The sequence below is a fragment of the Haliaeetus leucocephalus genome, unplaced genomic scaffold (assembly GCF_000737465.1).
Source record: "Haliaeetus leucocephalus isolate CR32 unplaced genomic scaffold, Haliaeetus_leucocephalus-4.0 Scaffold417, whole genome shotgun sequence".
Lineage (NCBI taxonomy): Eukaryota > Metazoa > Chordata > Aves > Accipitriformes > Accipitridae > Haliaeetus > Haliaeetus leucocephalus.
In genome coordinates, this window is record NW_010972853.1 from 9,515,842 (window position 1) to 9,539,416 (window position 23,575).

General features: G+C 35.4%; 1 protein-coding gene across 1 annotated transcript in view; it reads left to right on the plus strand.

Annotated features, from left to right (window-relative positions):
* AKAP6 (A kinase (PRKA) anchor protein 6) overlaps positions 1 to 23,575 on the plus strand; it is a 226,514-nt gene that overhangs the window by 78,271 nt on the left and 124,668 nt on the right. Inside the window, exons 5-6 of the mRNA XM_010574289.1 lie at positions 4,727 to 4,823; positions 6,090 to 6,256. Of these exons, the coding sequence (XP_010572591.1) occupies positions 4,727 to 4,823; positions 6,090 to 6,256 (264 nt within the window). The remainder of the gene's footprint in view (positions 1 to 4,726; positions 4,824 to 6,089; positions 6,257 to 23,575) is intronic.

Here is a 23,575-nt window from a genome sequence, read left to right on the forward strand (position 1 = left end):
ATGTTCCATGTTAGTATAAGGGCAGCTTATATGGCAGTTATTTTTCTGATTTACTGAATGTCATTGGTAGGTGGTGTTCAGGAGTATGAAAATACCACTACATTATTACATGGCTTATTAGGTTATTAACTTGAGTACGTAAATACTAGGCAGTGACCAAGCAGAGACCTTCTGTGTGGTCAGAACTCCTCAAGAGAAAAAAAAAAAAAAAAAAGAAAAAAAATAGACAGCTACCTTTCCAGATCTAAAAGTTGAATTCAGTACTTGATAGCTTGGTATTTTGTCATAGCAAGCTATTGGGAGGTAACTGTGCCAGGACCAATACAGTTGCAAAAGTAACTCTATGTTAAGAATATGAGAATAAATTTTCAGGAACAGGTCTAAGTCATATTCCTTTTAAGACAAATGAAATGTGGTAATTTAAAAAAAAATAAAATTGAATTTTCAACTTTATTTTTTTTCTTGGAGATTATTGGTATATGGCATATATTTAATAAATGACACGTTTGTTGCTCCATTTGCTTAGAACTTTACTGTGTGTTGAAACTGTCTTCCTATCCAAAACATAACATTGCTGATGATATTTGTGGTAGTTTGGTTATCCTTTCAGGATTGTCTCAGTCAAAGAATCCCATTTCTTTTCTACTAGAAACAGTTCCCATGACTCTAAATTTCACAATTGAATTATATCTGTCACAGTGTTATAATTAAAAATACTACATTCTTAGCCAAAATACACATTCAACTGTACCTAAATATAGAAATCCATATTTTTAGTAAAATTGTGGTTTTCTCCGAAAATGCAAATATTAGGAAATTTTAAACTAAGCTTTCTATTTCAAATTCTAAAATTATAGGTCACTTAGATAATTTTAATTGTTTGTACCATTGCTCTAAAAAATAAATGCCCTAGAAGCAGTGATATATTTCTCAAAGGCATTTAAACACATGAAAAATGAACCTCAAGAAAATTATGTCTCAGGCCACCCCAGTACACCACACGTGCTAAAAGTATGATTGACTGAGAAAATTAAAATATTTCTTTCAATACAGTATCTTAACCTGGCAACAGGTGTAAACTGCTGTGTCATTTGAACTAAGCTATATTTATGTATACATTGTAGGTTCACATGATACCTAGTTGCTTATTTGTGTTTCAGAAACACAAAGACAGATCATGACTTAAAAAAAATACATACTTGTACAAAATCTGTGTGCCCCTGGAAACAAAAATATTTAATAGCTGACTGTCCTTACTGCAGATATGAATAGGCCAAGACGCAGATTGTGGTTTAGCAAATCACAAGGATTTGCTAAGAACAGAGGGTTGCAAAACAGTGAAAGATTGCATATCAGAGCTTGATTTGTACATACTGTAGGATACCTACTCAATAGAAGTTTCCTAAATTTAAGTATCTAAAGCCATAAAATAAATCCTCAGAGGAACTTCAAATAAATATTTTTTCAAATAGTTTTTCTCATCCCCAATTGTACAGACAAATAACCTGAGAGGGAGAGATTATTATATGCTGGAAAAGCGCTTTCTTATTTTCAGTGTGTTCAGAGCGGAGTATAGATCAGGAGGTGCTGCTTTTTTCCCCATGGAGGTTCTGCACTATTGTTGTCCAATGGATCAATCAGTTTCCTAAAAGTCAGGGGACAGCTTCATTTTGTGAAGGCTGGGTTCCTTTGCCACGTGCAGTTGACAGAAGATAGCACTCCTGGGACTTTGTTCTTACGCTTTTGGAGTCTTTATTCCTGTTTATTTACAGTTCTGTAGCTTTAATAAAACTGCATGATTCTTGCCTCACTTTTCCTTTCTTGCTAAATAAGAACAGTTGATGTTTATAATACAGGTGCATGGTGACTGGGAAAAGTGCAGAGAACTTCATAAGGAAATTTTGCTTGTTGCAGCTTGTAAACTATGTCATATACAATGTAATGCTAGGGATGACATTAATGTGTTGTTTAAAAAGCTGCTGTCAGGCCAATGCACATGCATTTTCCATAATGTATATGTGCTCATGTGTGATATTTAGACTGCACCATAGCTGCAAATGTGTCTGGAAAAATGGCTTTGATTAATTGACTTCCCTCCTCTTCTCCTTTCCTCTCTTCAGACGCAAAGGCTCCATTCATTATCAGGCAAGATCAGAGGAGGAGGGGGGCAGAGTACCTGGGTCACACGCTGTTAGAGTTACAATTTTCCAAATGCCATAAGTAAAGAGTTGGGAATGGGAAATATCCAGGATGGGAGAGGACCTCTGTGTTTGAAGGTCCTCCTCCATTCCAAATATTGGTCTGATTTTACCTTTAGCTGTGCAAATTCACATCTGTCCATTGCATATACATGTAATGTTACATCTTCAACTCTGTCTGCCTTTTTCATGTGTCACATTTTCAGCTCTGCAGGTATGAGGAACCACGAGCACTGACGCACTGATTGAGGGCTATTCTTTCCATTGTTCTTTGTCCATTTGTTCCTTTTCCTTAGGAAATTACTACCCATAAGAAATTATATATACATATGTAATTCTAAAGCCAAAACTCATACTTCATTACATCAACCGACAATTTCCTTCACTTCTGTTTGTACGTATTCTTCTGTGAATGGTTCCCTCTTTTTGATGCCTCTGTGCTGATAAGAATTTATTTCTGCTAAATTTCATGTATGTTCACGGTATTCGTGCCATGCATAATTTATCCGTAAAATCAGAATTTTGCACAAGGAGAATATTGCTAGTCAAAACCCAAAAGTTTGGCCCCATCTTTATTCATCATATTTTGCTTCTTCAGTTTAACATTATTACTGGTTAATAGGTGCACCTGAAAATCAAGCTGTATTGTAGTATCTGGTGCGTTATGTTAAATGAATCTTTTCTAGGACAGCAAGTCTTTTTTTTTTTCTAATGAAAAAGAATACCTCATCTTTTCCAATTTTCCTATCAAACACATCCACATCATCTCGAGACGCTGCCACATCCAGCTGCATCTATACTCAACTTCAATTATATGAAATTACACAACCTACTCTGAGGTCCTTTAGGTTCTCTTTTGCTGTGTGTGGCACACGCATAGTGCATTTCCTGTGAAGTGCATGATTACAAACTATTCAGTACAAGCCTGTTTTAAGTAAACAGTAAATTAAATATTGTCAGTGCTTGTTCAGACGTGCACTTACGAAGGAAAAAGAACTTCTAGATTTGGGTTCATAAAAGTCTAGATTTAAGAAAGGGCCAGACATAAACTAGGCATCCTTTTTCCTTTTTAACTTCTCTTGGCTGACCCAGTTGTTTAACAGCTGGTACAAAACACTATATTCAGATGCTCATACAAGGAAAATTGGGCTAGACAAAATGCTGTAGGTAGCAAAATTCCTGTTTATTGCTCTTTATTTGAATGGAGAATTCTCAAAAACATTCTGTCACTAACCGTCAGGTACACTGCTGCCTGAAAGGCTGTTAATAGTCTGTCTGAGCAACATGCCTCTTTCAACCATGACAAATACAGTAAAAGAACATAATTTTATTACAGTTCTGGCAATATTATTTTCTGCTACGCCAATCAGCTTGACTACAGGAGTTGGGAAAGGAAGGAAATAGTCACTTCCCTAAGAAATTAGGGCTTTTGAGTATTTTGTGGTGTCTGTTACTTCAGTACTAGCATGGTCACTCATATTTGGAGAAGTATACATTTATTTTATAAAAACCAGAAGCTACAAATGTGCACTTGCAAAGTCTCCTTTCATCTCTGCCAGTTAACTCATTCCCAAGAGAAGCCAAAACTCTTTTCTTCCAAGGGGTCAAATATTGTTTTCATTCATTCCATAGGCATTTCAAAGCGAACAAGAGTTGCATGTGTGTGTTCAGGGCTGCACATGATTTATGATTAAATACAGCAAGTACCCCTTTCTTTATTGTATTTTGTTTCTCTTCCTTACACACAAGTATGAGTGAGAAGCTCTGGTAAATAATTCACAAATTTATCAACCTTATCAGTGGCATATGAAATGGCATAACATATAGTAGATCATGTTTCCAGTTCCTCTCTCTATTACTAGATTTTAATGCAATTTGTAAAAATAAAAAATACATTAAAAAGAAATAAAATATTTTAATCACTGTTAAAGCAGAGATCCTTTGTAAACTAGTAAAAATATTAGTGAAAAAAAGGATGAAAAATACTTGCTTTGCAAATTAAGAATGCAGAGATCTAAAGCAGTCTAATTTGTTCTTTGAAAACGGATATGAGAGTTAACTCAGAAACACAATATTAATAGATTTGTATGAGTGCACATAAGGCCAATATATTCAATGCTGTAATTTTTTTATGGTTTCATAAATAGTGCTATCACCAACATTTCAAAGAAATCTGAAAAAAACAGAGCTCATATGTGGTGGCATAAATTTAGTGTATTTTATAGAACACTGTTACTCCAGATATAGCCTACGGGTTGTGACTTTTCATAAAACCTAATGAATTTCTAGATTTGTCAGCTGTTTCAACACAGATGTACTTTGCTGATCTAATGGAAACATTTTGAGCCCAGATCCAAAATATCAATAGCTTTTAGTATCGCAGATTAGTTTGGCTATTGGGTAAAAGGGGATGTGGTTCTTGATAAAAAGCAGCAAATAATTTTGTACATGTGTTTTATGATACTGCTTCTCCAATGTCTGATACTGAGGGTTTTTTCTCTCTTTTTTTTTCTTCTCTTTTTTTGCAGAGTTTTAAGTTGAATGTTGATAGCCACTGTGCTTTAAAAGAAGCAGTGGTAGAAGAAGGACGTCAACTTCTTGAGCTTATTGTATCTCACAAATCAGGTAAATCCTTCTGAAATATTGCAAGTCTTTATGTCTCCAGACTATTAAAGAATGAAGAAGCATTGCTGTAAATTACTGCATATATTCACTTCCTTATGTATTATTAATATTTACATTATCAGATTGACCTTCAAGATTTATAAATGTTTCATATACTGCATACAATGCAGTGATACTTATAAAATGAAATACTGCCTGCAAATAGTCTGTTCATTTTATTTTGGTCTTGCTGCTCAGCTGAGTTTCAATTGAAATCACATCACTGAAAACTTCACACTGACACATTCTTTGATGTAGGTGCTATGGAAATAACATTAAGATAATGAATTAGGATTTCAAATATATATATATTTTTACATACTCTGCATGGGTAATTGCATTGGTAAGGCTTTATTTTGCCACTTAAACTAATTCTTACATTGACTTTAATATATTTATGAGGAATAGATTAAAATTAAAAATACCTTTTTCCTTTGGTTAGGCTTGTCTTTTTCTTCAGAGGCCTTAAATTGAGAGGAGGGGGAAAGGTATACTGATTTCCCTTTCTCTATCCCCACCACCTCCTATATTTTTAGATGTTTGCATGACTTGTATGATAATGGGGTTTTAATCAGCATATACTGCTATGGAATGCCATCTTAATTTTGGCTTACTTAGCATGCTTTTCATCCAAGTTGAAGTTATCCTTTGGTCTACTGTTCTCTGATCATGTTATACATTGTGCCTCTATTGTTTCACAGCATCAGATGGATCTGTGTAATGTGAAAGCTATAGGAAATTAGTGACTTCTATGTATAGTTCCAAAAAGGTATAGAAGCCATAGCAGAGAAGGGTAGTGCATGTCATCATACATTTAGAAAATGGTAATGTGTAAACTACAGAAAATATTTACAGGAGTTGGAGGTAAGAAAAATGTCTTGGGAAGATTATAAAATGTTTCGAGATAAAGACTAGATATTAGAAGGTGAGATTACTGTAGCATTCCCTACTGCTTAGAAATCACAGTTTATGTGGGATTTTCCTCTTGAAATTGTCAGCTGAAACATAATAAAAATTTAACATGATGGCTAAAAGAAATGTTTTGACCCTATAGCATTGTTTTGCAGTATGAACAATAGTAATGCTTGGATTTATTGCTGAGAAAATACATTAAAATCCTTGTTGCATTTATTCTTTTACATTTCCTGCTAATTCTTTGAAAAAAGAATAATATTTAAGGATGCAGTTGAGTTTACAGCTCTTACTTTTTTCCCCTTCATTTTGGAGAAGGACTGAAGGACATGCTGCAGATGATTGCAAGTCAATGGAAGGAGCTACAGAGGCAAATCAAACGGCAACACAGCTGGATTCTTAGGGCTCTGGATATCATCAAAGCAGAGATACTGGCTACTGATGTGTCTGCAGAGAATGAGGAAGGGACTGGGAGCCCTAAGGTAAGTGGCTTGAAGTTTGCCTTATTTCCTCTTATTTCCGTCTTCTTTTGAACTAGGCACCACTGAAGTTTTCTTTCCACCCTAAGGCTTTTCATTTCTACTGGGTAAACTTTTTTTTTTATAAACAAAATGAAATGCCTTACACTGAAACAATAAAAAATCTTAGAACTTTCAAGTTTTCCAGGAAGACCTGTCTCATTGTGTGTAGAGGGGCATGAGGGGGAACATAAAACATTTAGTAAACAAAACATAAAGCATCTTTAACATGAATAATCAGAATGGTTTTAAATTGTTTTGTTGCAACTATAAATCACTATAATCAGTGCAATCACTCAGCTCTGACATCCATTAGCCGCTTGGTTACAGCAAATTAACAAAGAAGAGAGAAAGTGATTCATTATCTCATTCCTGTTAATGACTATCAGATGCATTGCTTAATTAGGGGATGGCCATTGTAGTGGGAAGAAGGTCATATGCCTTTTCACAAATCTTTTTGCTCTGAGTTTAAGTCCTCCATAATAGTGCATGTGTTGAATACAAGTACTTTAAGAATAAGGTATTGACACCTATCATCATTTTGTGGATATTAATCATTAAAGAGGGCTATAGTACTTACCAGTTGCAAAACTTAATATTTGTAAGAGCATTTTCAATACAAAACAAGCTTATTCAAATTGGTGCAAGCAGTGCACACAATGGAAACTTTTGGCATAGGGTCCATGACCTTTCATTACCATCAGTAGTAAGCAAAGGTGTTTGGGGGAGGGTGTATTGGAAAGTGTTTCTTTCCAATGCATTCTAAGCAAAGAATATGCAGCAGAGCAATCCAATAACTCTTAACATCTTGGCATGCAGCAGGCTGAAATTTATAGAAAAATTCAAGATTCCTGTTTCTAGAAATAACAGAGATGGTTGTGCTGAGTAGATTTCCAGATTCTGATGCTAGACAATTCTTTGCATTGATATTCAGTGCTTCCTAGAGAGTAGTTTGTGGAGTTACTCTTGGCGAGGATTACATGAAATGTTCTAGCGTTTTCTTACCATAATTGTACATAGCAAGAATGATCTTAGAGATGGTGGAGGAAGAGCCAAGGATAACAGTGAAACAAAAATACAGGAAAAGACATATATGTAGGATACACAATTTGAACTGACATCCCCCATCACTTGCATGGTGGAAAATGCTCCTGTGCCACATAGCTCTTACTTTAGGAAGTAGGTGGTGGAGCAACACTTGGTTTCATAGTTAGGTCTGTTAAAGTAAACAGACTAGCTCAAAGTTAAGTTTCTACCCCACCAATAATATGACCCTATATCTGAACAGCTTGACTCATCCGTGGCCAAAAGCCTAACTGCTTAATCAAAATTATCACATAAAAAATGTTCTAAAATCCAGATTGATTTTGCTATGAAAATTATGGAATCCTTAGCTTGGAATAATTATATTCAAATATTTGCTTGAAAAGGGAGAAATGGAGGCATGGTTTATGTTGCAGTAAATTTTTCATATAGATCGGTGGTAGTTCCTTGCCCCATGCTTTTTATCGTAAAGATAAGAACGTGAAGGAATGATTTTTGTTTGCCTACAGTTAAGTAAAAACACAAGTAGACAAAAAATGACCAAACAAAAAGTAATTTTGGGTTATTTCATTCATTAAATCACATCCCTATATGATTCTTGTAAGTATGAGCAATAGTGCAGTCAAATACCATCTACTTCTTCAAGCTGAAATATTAACTAAAATTAAAATACAGTTGGCAATATAACTGTAGATTTCAGTTTGCATTTATTTCAGAAGCCAAAAGGAACCTGAGAAGTATAATAGGAAATCTAAAGATTATATCTAGAGGGTATTTTTCTTTTTGCCTTGTTTGAGAAACTACAGGAACAGCATTGGTGTTAGAAATCTGTAAAGAAATAGGGAAAAGAGGAATTTCAAAAGCCCTGGGAAACCTTTCCCTTAGGACTTTTTAAACATGTTTTCATAGCGCTATGGCATCTTTTATGCAAGCAATGGAGAGTGGACGGGAGAGAGGGACATTCTGCACTCTAGAAATACCTTGTCAACATTTGTATTCAAGAATTCAGATTTTGCTTATGAAATTTTTCATTTTATTATATATAAGTTTCATAGTGGTTTATAGTGATTGCTATAGAAGATTTAAAGGACTTTAAATATTTCTGATGCCTAAGCTCTTCTAATGTATTGCATTCTCTGTACAATCTTAGAAACACAATGAGATCTCTTCTTTAAGTAAGTATTTACTAAAACTATTATTCCGTCATTTTTATAAATAAACAAATGGTGACTGTATTCAGCTTGAATTGAAGGATATAAGGTTTTGCCTTCTTAACCCATTCAGAAGTACGTTTAAAAATAAATCTCAGAATTGCCATGATACATTCCAACAAGTACTGATCTAACGTTATGAGTATAAACATGGCATACAATACATCTGACTTCCCTTCAGAATCTTAGGACACTTAGCTAACAGTAGGGGTTTTCTCCTGATGGAAATAGTAATATTCTAAAATATCTGGAAAATAGGAGGAATGTTTTCATATATGTGTGTATCCTGCATTTTTTCACTTTCTGGAGATGTCTGAGACTGCTTGATCTCTTTATAATTGGGCCATTTCTTCTCCATCACGAAAGGCCTACTGGAATAGTATTACTTTCAATAAACAGTAGAGTGGTATTGAAAAATAACATGGTGTACTTTCTTATCTAGTGGCTGTAAGTGTTACTGTCTCAATATTATCCTGATCTATCTAACTCACAGTTTGGCGGAAGAGTTCATTTCTTTCTGAAGAGCTTGTAAGTTAATCATGTAACTAATGTCCTTGAAAAGTATACAAATCTTAATATCATTTGCCCACAATAGATATTCTCCTTCACTGAAAATTGTATGGAATAGTATTCTTAGGTTCAGTTTTAAGTTCTGCTCCCAGCGTGCATTTAGACAGTTAGTTCACTACTATAATTTTTGGATCTGGGTATTTTTGTTCTGCAAGTAAATGTTTGAATTAAGTTTTGGGTTTTTTTGTGTAACAGTTCAGAGCATAACATCAGAACCTAGAGGCTGGTAGGTTAAAAGAATAATGGTGTACTCTAGAAATATATATGTAGTCTGTACTTCTGGACATGTTCCTTTCCAGAATAATTGCTATATTACTGAAAAACATTTCTACTTTTCCATTCCAGCTTCAGAGAAATAAGCATGAAACTGGTTAAGGCATTGGGCCTAATGTTTAGAACATTGAACTGACTTAGTTGTCTCAGGTAAAAAGCACTCTTGGGAAGATTGCCTTAACTCTATAATGGACTTTTCTGTCAGTGGGTTAATGATAGAAGCAGTAAGGATTTGAAGAATATTAGAAGAAGAGGTAAAAATATGTTTAATAAAGTAAACCTAAAATCACAGAAATAGTAGATGGCTCAGGATAACAGAGTTTGAAGTGGTTAAACAAACCTTTGTATAAAGGGGAAAAGAAAACCGGTGTAATTTCTTCTTGATATGTAATTAAGCATCCCACACCTCCAGGATCATCTCCCACTCAGTTGTCCATAACCTTACAGTTTTTATAGCCATTCTAAACAAACAGTTTTCAGTACACAGAAAAGTGATTTTCATGAAAAAAATGAAAACTTGGTGAAGCTGTTAAATATCTACCACAGTTTGGGATTCTGGGAATGCTCCTTGACAGACAGTTTTATAGTGACACTGGTCTCAGATTTAGGGGGTGGACTAAACACTGCAGTCCAGAACAATTACACCCTGCTCAGTGTTTTAATATGAGGATGAATTTGTGAAATAGACAACAAGACAGAGCAAAGGTTAGAGAATAGTAACAGTCCTTTCTTTATTACTTCAGACTTGTAACTTGTCCTGGCCATCCAATCATGCTGCTATGACTACAGCATTTAGATTAATACTTTGATACAAAAGGAATGTACAAATGAAGTGTTTTGGCATCTTTGTGATCAGTGCAGAGAAATATCATATTTTTGAGTAGATATTTTGCTTTTTCTCAGTGTCTTTTATCAGCTCTAGATTTCTAATCTGCAGACATCAGTATGATGCATGTACTGTAATATTAAAGCCAACACGCCAGTATTTTTTCTGATGTCTTCCATTATTTAAAAAAAGGGAAAGTCTATTATTGGGACAGTCTTAAATATTGTCAACAGATAACAGAGAGCATGATTTCAGAATCTAGGGTTTTTACTTACATAACCACTTTGAAAACTGGGTTTCTAGTGTCCAATATATGCAATTGGAATATTGCATGTATTATTGCTGTGGTCAGTGCTTTGAAATTGTCAAATGGCACGTGTAACGGGCCTTCATTCTCTTCTCCTTGAGTTAGTTGCTTCTAGTGAAAGGGCAGGAATGGCATATGCTAGAGGGATCACTTTACTTGGGTTGCTGGAGTTTCTTAAGTCACAGGGGACTTTTAAAACTTCACACCTCAAACTGAATTTGTTTAACTTACAGTCCCTCTGTCTTCCACGTGCACAAACTCAGGATCAGACGCATGCATTCAATCCTGTGTCTCATGTTTTTAATATTGTGAAATAAAATGTCAAGTAAATAGCCATCACTTCATCAGTAACAATTTGAAAGATAATGAAATGGGAATCAGACTTCCGTCTCTGATATTGTACAGACATATGGAAAGGGAATTTCATCTGGTGATACACATGCCATCCTGGTCTACAGTTATCTCACGGCTTAATCAAGTCTTTTCTTGCAAAAGAAATGTACAAGGAAAGTTGGTATTTGTGCTTTAGCAGAAGTAATTTTTTACTCTAATGTGTTCATAATGAGCCACATTCCCATGTAGACACGAGAGAGTTTTATGCTGTGAATGCAACACCTTATAGATCAGACATTAAACTGAAGTTCCAACCACCTTTATCCAGGCTTATTTCCAGTATCACTAATTACCATCTGCCACCTTAATTCTTTGCAGTTTCAGCTGAATGTATCAGTCTCTTCTGTTCAGAACAACTGGATAGTCTTGGGTACAGTTAAATAGTTACTAATTTTCACTGGTGAATAAAATACCTTATAATACCTTACAAAGTGTTTCTGTACCGAAAAGTATTACAGCAAGTCCATAGCTCACCATTCACTACTTCAAAAGATGGTAATAGGGGAAGTGATTTTCCGTAATTAGAACAGAAGTTTCAGCTATGTTGCCATTGAGGCATAGTCTTACATTTCTGAATATTTAAAATGCTGTCTGTACATAAATAGTAGTATTGTGCCTAGCAGTTGAACAGTTTAAAATCATTCATGTCTCATTTCAATTCTGAATCTTTTGGAACTTTGGGAGTCTAGACTAAAGATGCTGTGATCTCACTCTTAAGTACAAAAGATACTGTTAATTCTGCCGTGCTAGGAAAAAATGCATCTACTGTTATTAATTTGTTTGGCTTTAGGTATTTTAGTGTGTGACATTTGTCCTGCTTTTGGCTGGGATAGAGTTGATTGTCTTCCTAGTAGCTGGTACAGTGCTATGTTTTGAGTTCAGTATGAGAAGAATGTTGATAACACTGATGTTTTCAGTTGTTGCTCAGTAGTGTTTAGTCTAAAGTCAAGGATTTTTCAGCTTCTCATGCCCAGCAGTGAGAAGGCTGGAGGGGCACAAGAAGCTGGCACAGGACACAGCCAGGGCAGCTGACCCAAACTGGCCAACGGTGTATTCCATACCATGTGACATCACATCTAGTATAGGAACTGGGAAGTGGGGGCGGGGGATCGCCGCTCCGGGACTAGCTGGGTGTCGGTCGGCAGGTGGTGAGCAATTGCACTGTGCATCATTTGTGTATTCCAATCCTTTTATTATTACTGCTGTCACTTTATTAGTGTTATTACTATCATTATTAATGTCTTCTTTTTTTGTTCCATTAAACAGTTCTTATCTCAACCCATGAATTTTACTTCTTTTCCCAATTTTCTCCCCCATCCCACTGCGGGGGCGGGGGCGGGGGGGGAGTGAGTGAGTGAGTGGCTGCGTGGTGCTTAGTTGCTGGCTGGGGTTAAACCACGACACATTACATACAATATTGTTGATCTGTCAGCTTCTATGGTGGGGGTTTGCACCGTGGATGAGTTGGTCAAACAGATAGAAAGGGTAGTGCTGTTTACAAAAATCCTTCTAGAAATCAATAGACAAAATTTTGGTTTTGTGACGAATAAGCCTGTCTTTTAGTGTTTTTACTGGAGCATGTGAAACACAACTGAGTTCTTTTTATATTAGTTCTTATCCAAATATAGGATTGAAAACATCCATTAAGAATTTCCAAGCTAATCAAAACAAGCTATGTTGATGTAACAATGAAAAGAACCTAAGGAAGAAGCAAGAAGGAGGAATATTTGTGTCTTTTAGTGTGGCTAGACACTTCCTCAGTTTGCTAGTTTTTAATACCTTGCTTTATAAGTTATGTATTTTTAGTCTTACAGACGTCACCTAGAAGGTGCACAGACCTAGCCATCATTGTAACAAAAAGTATCTTCAGGAAGGGTTTGAGGGGTGAAACCATAATTTTACACACCATTTTAGAGTGGGTTAATAAGAGGAAACAGAAAAGCGTTTTAGAATAAGTGTAGTAGCAGAAGCTGGCATTGGTAAAGGGATGGCCTGAATATGGAAAATGGCATGGGACTGACTTATAGTGAGTCTTAATTGTAGAAACAAGAAATACAGATAAATGGGATCTACTGAAGGGTATCAAAGATGTGATCATGAAAAGTGGGCAGAAAAGCTTCGTTGAAAGTACTGTACCAGACTCTGAGAATTAGTTGGAAAATTTTACATGAGAATTTTAGTATAGATAGAAAGAAAATAGAATTTTAGTACCTTGCTGGTACAGGGCTTTATTGACAAAACCTGTGCCTTGCCAAGAAAGTGCCTCTCTTTATCACACTTTGAAGCAAAATTTTCTTCAGCTAAGCAGAAGCTTTCAAAAACCCATGCAAAGCCAAAGTAGCCATGTAATCTTCTAGGTACAAAATGTTTCCTTTAAGTTTCTAAGTGAATGCAATCTTAAATTGATACACTACATACAGAATAATATTCACAGAATACCTCCTCTTCAATATAAAACTGCTAAGATTCTTCTGTCTCGTATTTTGTATCTATCTTAAAGTAAAGGAATTATGTAGTTGAACAAGTTCTTGCTTAGTTAAAATGCTTTAACTGAGCAAGTAATTTTGTGGTGAAAGATTGCAAGTTTCCAAGCTTGTAAAATTTTAATTTTAGGGTCATTAGACCAAGGCCTTTTTCACAAACACAGGCACAAGCAAACTGAACCTTAAAACCTTCCTTTGGTCAGCTCTTTTACAAGGGCTTTTTCCCCACCGCATCCTGAGAGAGGCAGGTGTCAGAGCTATTGTTGCTTTTCCTGAGGATTTACACAGCTGAGATCTTCCAGGAAATGCTGTAAATCAAATCATGTCCTTGGTAGCCTTATCTTGTTGTGCCTCTGTGAGCCTGTTGTGAACTGTGCTAGGTGGGCTGCTTCATAGGGAAAGAGGCTGTGCAGTTCTTCCCCACTGCCTTCCTCCCCACTGGCTGGAAATCCACAGCCTGCGTTACTGATGCCACCTGGGAAGAATCTAACACATTGCTTTGGGGGTAATATGTTGTGATAATAATTACATTTTTAAATGGCTAAGGTGCAGGATGATGCAGATGTGCTTGTAAATGGATTAGCAACACTACCATTGCTTTTGGAAGTCTCTTTCAGTTGATAGAAGAATTTAAATGGTACATATCTGGGAGAGCTGTATTTTGAAAACGTTTTTGTTTAAATAGTTGTAGATTTTTTTCTCAATGATTGAAAGCAAACACGTCAGAGGTGCCCAAAGAAAGATTTAGTGCTGTTGGATGTGCAGTCAGCTTCCACATGGTAGATTCACTGCTATTTACTGGAAGCTGTTTCTCCTGAGTTGTCAATTGTGTGTGCCTTTTAGTGGGCAGGAGGAACAATTTTGCGTTTAATTCAGAGCCTCCCTTCACAGAGAAAGGAATGAAGCTAAGCAGCCAGTGTTTGGACTGCAATAAAGACAAATGAATATGAGCTCTGTCCTAAACCTCTTCTTTCATGTTGCATAAGCCCTGTTAAAACTTCTCTGTATCAGAAGTTAACTAAATATTTTGCTAGTTTTTCATGAAATTGTGTCCCTGAAGTCTTAGTTAAGCAAACTTGGGTCCTATTTTAGCTCACACAGATTGTTTTCTCATATATCCATCAACATCCTTGTATATTTGCTGCAAATTCTGTATGACAGTATTGTCTTCATGGTATCTAAAATAATTTTAATAATCTTTAACAAGCCAAATTTCTAGAACAGTAGCAGGGCTCCTCATTTTTTTCCACTGAATCTAAAAGTAGCCTTATCTTTGTTTTGTTAAGCTCACATCAAGTATCAAATGTAGAGCGCCACACTTTAAAAGTCATATTTTTACAGCTATATTGCATCTACTATTAAGCACAATATTCAGTCCTGTTATAAAACATAGGTACATTTTAAAACCAACATATTCTAACATTTACTGCAAAAATACCAAAAGTCCTATTCTCATTGAAGATGTGAACAAGTACTCCAACATATCTGTGGCATTTATAGCATGCTTCTATAATTTTTACACCTTGGTGATTCTAGATACTCTATATTGATTACTTTTGGCAACTGTAGGCTCTTTAACAGCCATCACTGTTAATAGAAACAGTTATGCTTAAACAGTTAGCAAAGAAATTATGATTTTTGACTTTAAGAATAAGGAAGGCTACTTTCTACTAAAACATAGATCAAATTCAGTTTGAAAGGTGTTTTAAATCTAAATCACTCCACTGAGAACAAGTGCAGACTGAGAACTTGATGAGAACAGATATTTAAACTGACATATGCTCAAGGGGCAAATTTTATCATAATGGTATTTGAATCTTTGAACACTATTATCTGAAACTCTGAAAGTATGTTAGGCTATTGTAACTTCACATGCATAACTGGGCAAACTCTGACAAGTTTTATTTAGGCAAAAATCCCAGTTGGGTTTGGCCTGTATTTGAAAATGTAAAAACATGAGTGTATTTGTGCATGTATTCATATGAACACATTTATCTTAAGTAATTTAAGCTACTAACCACTCAAAGGCCTTGATTTTCTATTTGGCCAGTATCTGTTCATTCTGCTTTCTCAATACAATCATATTGATGCATTTTTGTTCTGTTATTTTTAATAGGACATATTTTCAGCAATGAATATTGGTAGAAGGCTTCTCTAATTCATGTCTGCCTATTGTTTCACATGATTCACAGATTTCCAGAGAAATCCACATTTAATAAGTTTTTAATAACACGCACACACAACTACACAGATTCATTTTACTGAAAACTGGACATCTCCCACTCTAAAGCAGGAATTTCTAGGATAGACTGTCAGAACTATTAATTGTCTCCTTTTCTGTGTGGGCTCAGAATCCTGTGTGCCCATTCAAGGCCAAGTTTTTACAGGCACAGGAGAAACAGAGCTTTTACCTTTATTTGATTTTTGAGTTTGAATTCAGAAGTTGATGGAAAATACTAAAATAAATTCATAAATAAGCAAGTGAAAAGAAGGAATCCTAGCTGACTGAAAATGTCCTGGTGGAACAAGTTTGTGGTTGGCTTTATAGATAGTGATCACTAATGAAGCAAATTATTTGAAATTCAGATCTTTTCAGTTAACTTGCCTTCCTTGTTTCTTATTCCTGCTCCCTCGCCCTCCATGCCATCTGTTGCTCTTCAAAATAGTTCAGGATTTCACCAGGATCAGGAGTGAAACAAAATACAGGAGCGTATGGGGAGACTTCTCGCAGGGTTCACTGCCTGGTCAGACCCAGATGGAAGTGCAGGCTGAAAGCTAGCGCTCTACAGACATCGTAGATGATTTGCAGGCAAAATTGGTTCTGGTCAGCTCAAACAATAAAGTTTGAATGTGTGTTCTACCCATGTGTTGTTTACCAGTCATCACAATGATAAATATTTTGGATTGTTCAGATAATGTAGCATAAGAGCTAGAGGCTGGGCTTACACGATTTTCTTCTACTTTCTCCACTAGCCTATTTTGCTTTTTATATCTCTCGTAGTAGCAATGCATTATCACCTCATGCTTCTCATCCTGATTACCTCTGGTAGGGCAGGGTCCAGTGGAATAAACTCAGCTTGCCTCCTGTAGTGAGATGCTTCCTTTTTTTTTTTGATGCCAAACTGTTCCACCATGTTTTGCTTTTTAAAAAATCGTGTTTAAAAAGCTAGCTTTTCCATTTGGTATAGTCTCCTAAAAATCCTGTACTTTAAAAATGGCAGCTTAATATGGATGCTATTGCCAATTGTCATTACTAAAGATTGTTACTTTTGCTAATAGCATTCTATCTTTGTCATTTTATTAAAATTATATTACTGCTCTGAAAACAAAAATTACTGCTTTATTCAATAGAAGAGTGACTGGCATGGCACTTGTCTGATCTTTAAAAAGAAATTTTACTTTCATTGTATTTGTGCATTAAATTAAGTGTTCGTATCTACAGAATAAACTAACATCTTATAAATATTACTGTGTTTAATTATCAGTTCAGTATTTGAGTTTTTGCTGTTATGGTTGATGTCTAAGAGTGATTAAATGTGTAATAGAGAACAAAAGGAACATTGATGTGAACAAAGATACTATTAGATAAAGGTAAATTTCATCTTCTGCATGTTTTTATTCTTTTTAAAGTATTTTAATTACGTTTATATTCAGAGTGATTGGGTGGCATTTCCTTTTTCTCAATTCAATTCCTATTTTAGTCTTTCAGAACAACATCTTCTAGCAACTATTTAATCTCTAGAATCTTTCAGTTATAGTCTCAGCTGTATACTTAAAGCAGCTATTCTTCACTGGGGTAGTCACAAAAGGGAAATCAGGTAAAACAATGTTTGAAGGAAAAATCTACTCGGACATCCTGCATTTTAAATCTGACTTGTTCTTAAATGTCTTGTGGCATAGTACACTTGACTACACTTAAACTTTAGATTCAGAGTGATGTTACAGATTTTGCTAGTTTTTTAAGCTAGTCTATTAGAAGGCAACAGAATATGATGCTGAGCGTTGTGTGACCTGACTTCTTTATGTGTATCTACATTATGAAAAAAATAAACAAACTTTTCAGTAGAGCACTTAGTGAAATATAGACTTACATATTAAAAGACTGCAAGATGCTTATAGTAAAATCATATGCAAGTTTGTATGTCAGGTCTGGTAAGTTGTGAATAATATTTTTTGTATCTTTTCTTTTTTAGTATTTTGCCAGGATTTTTAATTAAGCCTTTCCTATAATATCTCAGATGCTCCTAATTTATTGATAATTATACTTACCCAGGGTAGTGTAACTAATGTGGGAGATACAGTGGGGACTGCATCACATTTAGAAATTTAGACTTGGTCCTTACACACCTGGAAGTAACTGCAGAAAAATGTGTGGTAGTAGTGTACTTAGCCACATCCCATGGGCAGCTGTAAACATTAATGACAGTTAACCTAAGATGGCTTTAAATGTAAAATGGGGTTTCTGACCAGGAGACAGGTGGTATGCCATATTCTTTTATAATCGCCCCATAGCATGCTTTATGAACCATCATCAGGCCAGAGAGAAAGAATAGCTCATCTGGGCATGTACACTTCATTTCTTCATCCTCTTTTTCCTCTTTGCAATTGTGTTATATAAAGGGAGCCAGGCATTTAGCACAGAATGCCTTAATCCTTGAGTTTATGAGCCCTAAGCACATCACAAGTATGGTTGATGCTGACAGGTCACATCATCCCTTATGAAATGGAGAAAAATGGTGAGAAAGGAGAGAGAAAATTGCAAAGGAAAAAGTTCAGATCTGCATAAGAGTTCGGCACCATGTGTTCTGAAATACTATGACTTAAAGCTATGATACGCAACAGAAGTCTAGAATGGTGCTTTTATGATTGCTTATATTCAAGGACCGTCAGTTCAGTTCAGAGGAGGGGGGCAAGAAGGAGGTGACTGAGGTCAGCTTGTCTTTTCTGTCCTTGCTGTTGGTTTGGCAAATTTTCCTGGAGACTGCAAGGGCGTTAAGTACAAGTATTAGCTTGTACACCCTGCCCTTCCTATTTTAGATTTGAGGTGCAAGAGTTTAGAGCATTGTATAATAACCAAATACTACTAGAATGGCAAAATATGAAGTGGAGTGCAAGAAAATAGGATCAGTTTCTATTTTACAAACTGGGTGTAGTAAGGTGAAACAGCCCTGAAACAAGGAATGGACGTATATGCCCAGCTATTTTTTTCTAAATATGACAATTAATGTGTTAGTTTGCGAATCTGTTATTTTTTGTCTAGTCAACTACTCAACAACAGTAATGTTTAAAAGTTACTTTCATAGGTTTCTAATCTAATAAAATGTTTTAAAAATATGTTGTTTATCTGTTGGACAGGCAATGTTTTAAGGAAATAAATAGAATATATTTAAGTTCATGGTTTTGCTAGTTCATTCATTTGAGCCTTGATTCTTATGCTTTGGTATAGATATTGTATGAAGCATCCATATTTATCTCAGTGGACTTATTCCTGACATGTATTGCTACAAAGACCTTTGTTTGTAGAATATCAGCTAATTAAAATAAATCTAAAACTGAACATGAAAAATGTTGATTTCCAATTCAGTGAATTCTAGCAATATTATAACAAGTTTGTTTTTAATTCTTGAAAAACATATCAAAATTAACTTTTCTCCCATTTACGTAATGCTTATAACTAAACTTCCTTCCTACTGTGAGACAGTTTCATTTATTGTTATTTGTAAACAGCTTAGTAAAGATGCATAGTGGATTGGTCTAGAAACTCCTTGAACAGTTTCTTTTGAAATAACACTACATACGTTAAGCTCAATTACACATCCAAACAGCCACAGCACACTTTTGGTAATTTATTCATTGATTTAACATAGTACCCAGAAGAGTCATGCCTGCTGTCAATTTTGTAATATATTATGTTTTAAATATACTCATGCTCACCCATGCACGCCATTAAGGTGTGCATAAACCTGTGTTTTTCTCTCTTGACAGCTATAAATGTTTGTTATTATTACACAAAACATATGTTCATGTTGTTTTTGTCTAAATTATTCTATCTGGGGCTATAAAGTTTTAATGTTATTAGTTGCCCTTAGAATTTTAATGTTTCACTGCTGTAACCTTCTTAGGATTTCTCTGCAATTAAATAGAAACTATTTCACTACAGCCTGGAAGAACAATATATTTTATACAAATAATAAAAAAAATCCTTCTTGCACCATTTTCTTCCAGTGCAGTAAACTGTTTACTTGACAGGGTTCTATATACAGCAGTCCTACCTGTAGTATTTTCCAGAACTGAATAGAATATTACACTTTCCTACAGTCTTCTCATTAAGAAAAAAATTCTAGCTTAACCCCTTTAAGATAGAGGTATGTCATAAGCAGTTTGCTTTGAAGGCCCTCTCCCTGCTGTCCTCTGTTGTCCCCTTACTCAGTAAAGTAGCTCCATTACAGAGGAAACCTCAATGTAACAGATATACTATGAAAAAAGCTGGGGGGTTAGGAGATAGCATGATACTAGTCTAGAAAAATCACTTGAAGAAACGTCTCCTGTGTTGTCTTCTAAATAGCAGCAGTGTTGACAATAGGAAAATGTATTACTTCCCCCCCTTTCAGTTTTCAAGGCCTTTTTCTAAGGAAAGAGAGCAGATGGGAATTCATCCAAGACGTAAAAAGATATTTACTGCTTTTAAATGAGCAAAGGACTTATTTAGGACATTCTTTTCCGCATACTGGGTTAAGGCATTATATGGACCTTTTTTCATTTTGTGCCAAAATACCCTCTCACAGAGCAAGTAATGTATAAGTGCCATGCAGATTTTAAATATCTGACTTTTATTATCTTATTTCTAAGTATAGCACACTGGTATTTCTCCTCGATTCATCAGGTTTTGTTCCACAATCTGACTATTGCTCCCTTTGTGTGTAGAGAAGCAAGAGGGAGAAACAGTGATCAGAACATTCAAAATAAACTGATTAGAATATGCTTGCTCTCTTAAATTGATTAGGCAAGATTTCTTTTAGGAAAAAAAAAGTTATTTCTAACTGAATTTGTGCAAAATGCTTGAGATACTTCAACCTGAGCATTTGAATTGGAAGGTGCTTCATGAATCTTACATTAAAAACTTGAAATCAAAATAACCTGTCTGACATCTTTAAGGAAGATATGAGGAAGACGACATACTTGATGGCATTAGTAGCTACTCATGCTTGGTATTTTTGAAGCACAGCATATGTAAACTTCAGAATACCTTTTGGAAAAAGGTGATTTTTACATTTTACAGAGAAAGAAACTGAGGCAGAGGGATGAAAAGCCTGCCCCACAGTTACAGGGAGAGTCATTAGGCCAGCTGGAATTAGAATTCTGGAGTTTTGTCTTCCAGCCTCTTGTTGAGCTCACTGAACCAGGAATTCTCACACTTCTGCAGTAACAAGATCTGTTAATATTCAGTGCTTCCAGGACTCTGCCAAAAAGATTTCTTTCTTTATGAAAATGAATTCTGTCCACCCAAATTTAATTTGTCTCCCCTGCTTTCCTTGCTCTTCTTTATTTGTTTTTTCGTTCACTTTTTCCTTTCATTTCCTTTATGCTCCTGAATCTTTCTTTTTTTTTAATTCATTTTTTCCTTTTTCCTCCTTTTTCCACATGCTGTTAGAGAATTGTGTCTTTTCATCCCCCACAATATTTCTTTTTTTGTTTCTCATTTTCCCTGGGTATCTCAAACCTGCCCTCAGAACTGCTCTGTTGTACAGGGCCACAGTTGCTGCTCACAAACAGTGTTTCACAGCACCCTAATTTTCGAGATTTTAATTATATCTGAAGCTTTGCCAATTACATGGTGAACTTCTGCATTAGAAAGAATAAGACCACAGCCTTCTATCCTCAGAACTGAAAAGCCTATAATAGAAAAAAATGTACCATTTGTTGAAGAATAGAGATAACAGGGAAAAAGCAGTGTGTCAAGGTACTTGGTTAAACAATAATCTCTTACAGAGCACTCATTACTGCTAAATAATTGACTGTGTTGGGAGAAAGGTTTCTGTGTGAAGAGAGGTTCAAGAAGGTCAGTTATCTAGTGGTAATGACCGTAGCGGTCATTAGAGGGTATTAATGCTATTAAGAACAGAACTTTAACTTTTTATTGAAGTTTTTATTTAAATTATATTAACTTTGATTCAACTTTTAATTGAGGTGCAACCATCCAAATTCTATAGTCAGGAACCAAGAAGTAATGAACATAAAATTACATGTTCTTCTGATAGGCTGATGGGTCTTTAATATATTATAATTTTGAGAGTCTCTACAGAGCAGTTATTAGTATAAAACTATTCAGAGGTATTCTATTAGAATTAGGGTTGGGTGACTGATTCAGGAATAAATCCCAGCTTGACCCATAGCAAATGCAGACAGTATATTTTGAGTCAAAAAGAACTTCTTTTCATAAATACAGGTGCATGTGATCTCAAAACACTTGCTAAGTTAAAGCAAAAATCCTTTGATGCTTAAAATGATCTGTCTTATAAACCTGATGCTGGATGGCAGCAGCACTGAATTTATTCTGAATTGAGTTTATAGTTCCATACTAAGTTCAGTACTTGTATAGAGAATCTTATGCTGAAAGGAAGCAGCAACAGTATTACTGTTGTTCTTCCAGCCTCTACAAGAACCAGAGTCAGGGTATGGCTGGGGCTCCCAGGAACTGAAACATGAGCTACTAGGTGGAAGGCTTGAGCTAATACATCAGTAGCCCTCCTGCTCCTTCTTTCTATCTTTTTTTTTCTGTAGGCATTTCAGGGATAGGCTGCTGAGTAAGTCTGAAGTGCTGGAGGGCTAGAGAAGAGGTATGAGACTGTAAAATGAACTCTCAGGGGACCAGAGGAATATCATATGTCATGCCACCTTCTAGTCTTCTTGCAACAGAATTTTTTGTCTTTGCCTTGCTAACCTGAGGAGATAGTAACATGCTTTAGAATAACAGCAGCAAAACCAACATGCTACCAGAACAAAACACTAAACACTGTTTCATTCACACAGTGGAATGATGAGAAAAAGAATGGCTGATACATGATAGGACTTAATCACATTGCCCAGTGCATATCTGGGCAGGTGCTAAGAGACTTTGGTAAGAAAGGAACAGCATAGCATACAGAGGATTGCAAGCTGAACAGAATCCTCCATGCTGTCATGGCAACTTTTCAAGGTACAATTTGAGAGCCAAAAGCTATATTGTGTTTATGAAAAACTGTGACATTTAAAGAGATCTACCAGTCTTATAAAGTAGCAAGGAGAAAAGAATTTTGGGGTGAGTTATCTATAACAAAGGAGAACATGCTATCCAAAAGATTTTTGCTGCTTTTATGTTAATGCGTCAAATAAAAACAATAAAGTTAAACAGTAGTTATTTATTGCATTATTATCTGACAGGGGGTTTTTTTGCAGTGAGGAAAACCCAGTTACTATACTATTAGTGCCAATTGACCTTAACTACAGAAAAAAAATGTTCTGGGTTTTGGAAATGTTCTAGATGTTTCCAAAACTTCCAGGATGTTGTTCAATTTGCAATTCTGTTGTTCATTATATATTTCTATAGTTTCATTGTATGGAGTGATGCACAGTTCTATGAAAGCATCTTCTGCTTCTATTCATGCTTCTAATCCTTTGAACTTTTTTGTTTTCTTGTAATTACAGACTTGGGGAATACTTTGTATTAAATTGGTCTGCTGCCATTTTCTTGAAGGGAAATTTTCTATATGAACTGATAATGGCTTTTTTCCCCATGTAAAAAAAAAAAGTAACTGCTTTACACTTTTGGTAGGAAGCCAGGTTTTTGTCATTTAGACATGTCACGTCGTTATGAAAACATCATGCATCATAACACAACATAACAATGTGATTTGCTGAGATGCTGACTCCTCTTGAAAAATTGTAAAGTGGCGTGTGCATATTTCCATGCAAAGAACTACCTGAGTATTTCAGAGCATTTTCCTGGGGCTGCCTGGTGCAGTGGTCTAATGTATTAGTCTTGTAACTGGGAGAAGATAGGTTCTAATAAGTGATGTGCAAGTCTTTGTAGTTCTAATTCATAGGTATATGACATTTTCATAAAATCATAGAACAAAGTACTAAAAGACATTCTAGGAATTCATTTAGTCCTCTGCCCTGCCCAATGCACAAAAAGTT